A 6,647-nucleotide genomic window follows, 5' to 3' on the forward strand; every position below is an offset into this window, starting at 1 on the left:
GTGTGTGTGTGTGTGTGTGTGTGTGTGTGTCTTTTTCTCTCCTTTTCTCTCTTACTCCCCATATCCTTCTCATAGAGAGGGAGAGAATTTGGGAGGTAGAGGGAAGTGAGAATGGGACGGAACAGAGGACTATCCTGGTCCCCTGGCCTTCAGTCCCTCTGAGACAAGCCCTTTCTCCTTCCCCCACCCCTTCAGTATTCGTTCCAAGATGAGCAAGAAAAGCCTTTGCCTGTCCCCAGCAACCAGTGTTGTAAGTACCTCTTGATTCTTCTTGGGCATCCGCTGAAACCCTCATCCTTCCCCTACCCCATGACTGTCCTGTCTAAAGACTCCTCCCCTCCAGAGATACAAAGTCCTGAGAGTGCAGTGTCCACTTACAGTGTATTAGAAGTTAGAGTTCTGAGGCTGGGCGTGGTGGCTCATCCCTGTAATCCCAGCACTTTGGGAGGCCAAGGTCAGGAGTTCAAGACCAGCCTGACCAACTTGGCAAAACCCCGTCTCTACTAAAAATACAAAAAAAAAAAAAAAAATTAAACAGACATGGTGGTGGGTGCCTGTAATCCCAGTTATTTAGGAGGCTGAGGGAGGAGAAATCCTTGAACCCAGGAGGTAGAGTCTGCAGTGAGCTGAGATCACGCCATTGCACTCCAGCCTGAGTGACAGAGCAAGACTCTGACTCAAAAAAGAAAAGAACAGAAAAGGAAGGAAGGAAAAGAGAAAGAAAGAAAAAGAAACAGAGAGAGAGAGAGAGAGAGAGAGAGAGAAAGAAAGAAAGAAAGAAAGAAAGAAAGAAAGAAAGAAAGAAAGAAAGAAAGAAAGAAAGGGAGAGAAAGAAAAGAAAGAAAGCTAGCTCTGAGACTTGGGCTTGATTCCCACCTTGCTACAAAGGAAGGAAAAAAGAAAGAAAGACAGAGAGAGAAAGGAAGGAAGGAAGGAGAAAGAAGAAAGAGAGAAGGAGAGAGAAAGGAAGGGAGGGAGGGAGGAAGGAAGGAAGAAAGGAAGGGAGGAAGGGAAGGAGGGAGAGAGTTCTGAGACTTGGGCTTGATTCCCACCTTGCTCTGTGGTCCTGAGCAGGCCAGTGTCCCTCTCCAACATTTAGGGACCTTCTCTTTGAAACAGCACATCTGACAGACCCACACTCTGAGGGCTACTGGAAGGATCTGGGACATCTAGAGACATGAGAAACACTTTGTAGATGCGTCACTTCCATTCATCACATCCTGGATGAGGACATAGAACTCATTCAACAAACTAGTCATGGGGCCAGCACAAACCCCAAACAGCCCACACTCAGACGTTGCAGACAGAAACAGATGGAAGATGTGCCAACACACGTACAACAGGTGCACCTACAACAGACAAAGGCTGTTTCATTCACCCATTTTCTTAGATGGAGAAACTGAGGCCCAAGAGGTGATGTTGCCTACGGCCACACACTCAGCAAGTGGCAGAGCCAGGATTTGAACCCAGGTCTGAGGGACTCCAACTTTGCTTCCCTTTCCACCACACCCTGTCTGTTAATTATGATGATGAAAATGTTCCTCTTCCTATTTCCAACAAGGCTGCAGCCGTCAAGATTTTTTATCTCCCTGGGCCCTGTGGACACTCAGATGCAGCTGGACCAGGTCTTTTCATGGATGGAAGAGCTGTCTCCCTCCTTAAAATACCTTCCCATTGCTCTGTGGTGGAGAGGAAGTAGCAAACCATACAGCATCAGGGCACAGCTCCCACCTGCTGACACCAAAACCCCACTTCACTCTTGAGCCTCCCTCTCCTTTTCCATTAACTTTCTTTTCTTTCTTTCTTTCTTTCTTTCTTTCTTTCTTTTTTTTTTTTTTTTTTGGAGATAGAGTCTCACTTTGTCACCCAGACTGGACTGCAATGGTATGATCTTGGCTCACTGCAGCCTCTGCCTCCTGGGTTTGAGCGATTCCCGTGCCTCAGCCTCTTGAGTAGCTGGTATTATAGGTGCATGCCACCACGCATAGCTAATTTTTGTATTTTTAGTAGAGACAGGGTTTCGCCATGTTGGCCGGCTAGTCTGGAATTTTTTGCGTCATGTGATCCACCGGCCTCAGCCTCCCAAAGTGCTGGGATTACAGGCATAATCACCACGCTCTGCTCTTTTTTCATATCCTTTTTCATCTTCCTTTTCTCCCCTCTCACCGTCTTTCCTGTATCTGCATCTCCCCTACCATGTGTCCAGGAGAGTGGTAATTGAGCCAGAGGTGGGGAGGGCTTGGGGACTGCAGCTGGGGAGACACTGTTTCTACACTGACTTGGGGTGTGATATTGAGAAAGTCCCTCGGCTTCCCTGGCCAGGGAGGGGCCATCACTGCCTGGAAGGAATTACAAACACCCTCCCCAGTGAATGCGGTCACTGAGAGGTTGCAGCGAGGTGGGGCCAGGCATAGTGGAGGCAGGAAGGCAATGGCAGAGGGCCCCTGGGTGGATGGACTGGAGCCAGGGGCAGGTTCAATTTGGGGAATGGAGCCCACCACTCAGTATTTACCCACAAGTAAATACTGGGAGTGTTTTGTCACCCCCATTTCCCAGAAAAAGCAGCCAGTGGCCAGAAGAGCCAGGTTTCTGGCCCAGGACATTTTTCTGAAGTGCCAGGTACTTCACATGATAGGCAAAGTTGGTTCTCGCCCTGGCCCTGATACACAGAGGCTGTGTGACCTTGGGCTGCTCACTCCATCTCTCTGAGATCCATTGTTTCACCTATAAAATGAGCAGAATGATAAAATCCACCCAACAAGGGTGTTTCAAAGCTTAGGGTTTCCAATTTAGTGTATCTTTCCTTATTCAAAAGCAGGGAGAGGAAAAGGGTGGAGGCTGTTAACCCGAGACTTTACAGTCAGAAAACACTGGGCCCAAATACCCACTTTGTTACTTCCTGACTGTGCCTTTCCTCATTGAAAACTGAGCCAGGCACAGTGGCTCATGCCTGTAATCCCACTACTCAGCCTCACTCGAGACCAAGAGTTTGAGACCAACCTGAGCAACATAGAAAGACTCCATCTCTACACAAAAAAACGCAAAGAAAAACCACCAAAAACCAAAGCATTAGCTGAACACAGTGGTGCGTGCCTGCAACCCCAGCTACTCGGGAGGCTGAGTGGGAGGATTGCTTGAGCTTGGGAATTCGAGGCTACAGTGAGCCATGACTGCACCACTGCACTACAGACTGGATGACACAGCGAGACGCTGTCTCAAAAAAAAAAAAAAAAAAAAAAGAAAAGAAAAGAAAGAAGAAAAGAAAATTAAAAAAAAAAACAAACAAACAGGGATATACCACCTTCCTCCCAAGGTGGAGAGCAGAGACAGAGCAAGTGTCAGCAACAAAAATGATACCCACGAAGGTACTCAGGACAAGAGGGCTCCCGCCTTGGGGTGCAGGGAGGAGATGGGGAGAGTGAGGAGGACGACAGGGGAGCCCCCCCTCCCCACACCCACCCCTCTCTCTGCTCCCTTTTATTATTTCTACCCCTTCTCTTTGTAGGCAACTGGAATTATTTTGGCTGGGGTGAGCAGCACAGTAAGTACTCAGCCTGAATGATGTTCTGGGAGGCCCATGGGAAGGTGGGCACCTTGGTGATCCCAAGGCTGCTCCGCACTACCACACAGGGAACCAGGGCACCCATGACCAGCATGTGGGGGCCAGAGGGCTTGGCAAGACCCCTCCCAACTCTCCTGCACCCTCTTCATTAGCGCCTGTCTTGGGAGACCTGCTCTCTGCTGGGGAGTGGGCACCTTATTGGGGTGGGGGGGCTCAGCCTGAAGGGTTGGACATTTAGACCAAACACCTGCCTGTCTCAAGCTGGGCACTGTGACCCCGCTTCTGCCATCCCCCCTGTATAACCTCACCTCCTCTCCTTCAACCCCTCTGCCTTTTGGTCTTCCTGTCTTCCTCTTCCACCTGGAAATGGGCCCAGGGCCACTCAGAGGGTAGTGGGTGGGCAAGGAGAGGGTCCCCAACAGAGGGGCGGGCCAGGGACCTCAGGGAGATGCACACCAGGGACCTCGGCATCCCCCCAGGCTCCACCCACACTCACACCTCACCTCCCACCTTTATTTGCTCTTGCAGGGAAGAAGGCAAGCCACCCCCTCCCTAAATTAAATGGCCATTTTTCTACCTAAAACAGTCTGCAACCTTTTTGACACCAGGGACCAGTTTCATGGAAGACAATTTTTCCATGGACTTGGGGGTAGGGGGGATGGTTTCCGGATGATTCAAGCGTATTGCATTTATTGTGCACTTTATTTTTATTATTATGATGTTACAGTATATAATGAAATAAGGATACAACTCACCATCACGTAGAAGCAGGGGGAGCCCTGAGCTTGTTTTCCTGCAACTAAACAGTCCCATCTAGGGGTGATGGGGGACACTGACAGATCATCAGGCATTAGATTCTTCTTTTTTTTTTTTTTGAGACAGAGTCTTATTCTGTCGCCCAGGCGGCTGCAGCACAGTGGTGTGATCACAGCTCACTGCAACCTCTGCCTCCCGGGTTCAAGCGATTCTCCTGCCTCAGCCTCCCGAGTAGCTGGGACTACAGGCACCCACCACCACGCCTGGCTAATTTTTGTATTTTTAGTAGAGATGGGTTTCACCATGTTGGTCAGGCTGGTCTCAAACTCCTGACCTCGTGATCCACCCACCTCAGTCTCCCAAAGAGCTGGGATTACAGGTGTGAGCCACTGTCCTCTCTTCTATGGATAAATTTGCCTCCTTCTCTCTCCTCCACCAGCTGGGGAGTTCTTCACTTCTTTCTCATATCTTGGTGGACAAACCTAACTCCAGGACCAGGGAAACTGTTGACAAACCCTTTGGTCCACCACAATTTATCAAAAACAAGTTGGTTAAAAATCAATCTAGAGGCTGGGCACAGTGGCACCCAGCACTTTGAGAGCCGAGGTAGGCGGATCACCTGAGGTCAGGAGTTCAAGACCAGCCTGACCAACATGGAGAAACCTCATCTCTACCAGAAATACAAAATTAGCCGGGTGTGATGGCGTAGGCCTGTAATCCCAGCTACTCGGAAGGCTGAGACAGGAGAATCACTTGAACCCGGGAGGCGGAGGTTGCGGTGAGCCGAGATCTCGCCCTTGCACTCCAGCCTGGGCAACAGGAGCGAAACTCCATCTCAGAAAAAATCAGTTCAGGCCAGCCACACTGGCTTACACCTGTAATCCGAACACTTTCGGAGGCTGAGGTCTGAGGGTCGCTTGATCCCTGCCTAAAGTTTGAAATCAGCCTGGGCAATGGAGTGAGACCCCATCTCTAAAAAAAAAAAAAAAAAAAAAAAAAAAAGCCAGTTGTGGTGATTCGTTCCTATAGTCCTAGCTATTTGGGAGGCTGAGGCAGGAGGATTGCTTGAGCCCAAGAGGTCAAGGCTGCAGTGAGCCATGGTTGTGCCACTGCACTTCAGCCTAGGAAACAGTATGAGACCCTGTCTCTAAAAACTAAATAGATTTAAATAAATAATAAAATCAATTTCTCCAAAATGAATGCTTGGCAGACAGAGCAAGCTCGGTAACAACCAACTTGACACAAACAGTATGGTCAAAACCACAGACAGGCTGGGCACGGCGTCTCACACCTGTAATCCCAGCACTTTGGGAGGCGAGGCAGGCAGATCACTTGAGGTCAGGAGTTCAAGACCAGCCTGGCCAGCATAACGAAATCCCGTCTCTGCTAAAAATACAAAAATTAGCCAGGCATGGTGGCGTGTGCCTGTAATCCCCGCTACTCGGGAGGCTGAGGCAGGAGAATCGTTTGAGCCCAGGAGGTGGAGGTCGCGGTGAGCTGAGATCACACCACTGTACTCCAGCCTGGGCAACAGAGTGAGACTCCATCTCCAACAAAACACAACAATAGCAACAACCACACACAAAAAAAACAAAACAGAAAACACCAGCATAGCTAAAGCTGATAGATATTTGGGTCAAAAAGGAAAGACAACTGAGCCCAAAACAGACCATCTGGTCAAAACAAAAGTAGTTGAAAATGGTCAGAAGCAGACAATTTAGTCTAGAACTACTTGGTACAAAGCAGAGTCTGGGCAAAAGCAAAAAGACTCCAACTCCAAGTAACTGACCTTTCAGAAGCAGACAAAATTCGTCAGAAAAAAAAAAAAAAAAAAAAAAGCCTTGGTAAACATGTGCACAGCCTCATGCAGTTTGACCGGAAACATCTCAGCCCGGTCAAGGACAATTCAGTAGAAAGAATGTCAGCCGGCCAAAGTGGCTCACACCTGTGATCCCAGCACTTTGGGAGGCTGAGGTGGGAGGATTGCTTGAGCCCCGGAGTTCAAGATCAGCCTGGGTAATATAGGGAGAGCCCATCTCTACAAAATAATAAATAAATATATAAAATGAGCTAGACGTGGTGATGTGTGCCTGTGGTCCCAGCTTCTCTGGAGGCTGAGGTGGGAGGATCTCTTGAACCCAGGAGGTTGAGGCTGCAGTGAGCTACGATCTCCCCATTGCACTCCACCCCAAGTGAGAGAGGCCCTGAATGCACCAAAAATCTGAAGATTTCATTCATTGCTCTGAGGGCTTGGAGTCTGGGAGTTCCTTCGTTTTTTTTTTTTTTTTTTTTTTTTCAAGCGGCTGGGCTCTTGTGTTCCTCCCACCTC

General features: G+C 49.0%; 1 protein-coding gene across 1 annotated transcript in view; it reads left to right on the forward strand.

Annotated features, from left to right (window-relative positions):
* UNC13A (unc-13 homolog A) overlaps positions 1 to 6,647 on the forward strand; it is a 104,487-nt gene that overhangs the window by 40,705 nt on the left and 57,135 nt on the right. The window contains exons 7-8 of the mRNA XM_032267920.1: positions 196 to 250; positions 3,506 to 3,541. Of these exons, the coding sequence (XP_032123811.1) occupies positions 196 to 250; positions 3,506 to 3,541 (91 nt within the window). The remainder of the gene's footprint in view (positions 1 to 195; positions 251 to 3,505; positions 3,542 to 6,647) is intronic.

Source organism: Sapajus apella, unplaced genomic scaffold (assembly GCF_009761245.1).
Source record: "Sapajus apella isolate SASKATOON/1434 unplaced genomic scaffold, GSC_monkey_1.0 scaffold173, whole genome shotgun sequence".
Classification (NCBI taxonomy): Eukaryota; Metazoa; Chordata; class Mammalia; order Primates; family Cebidae; genus Sapajus; species Sapajus apella.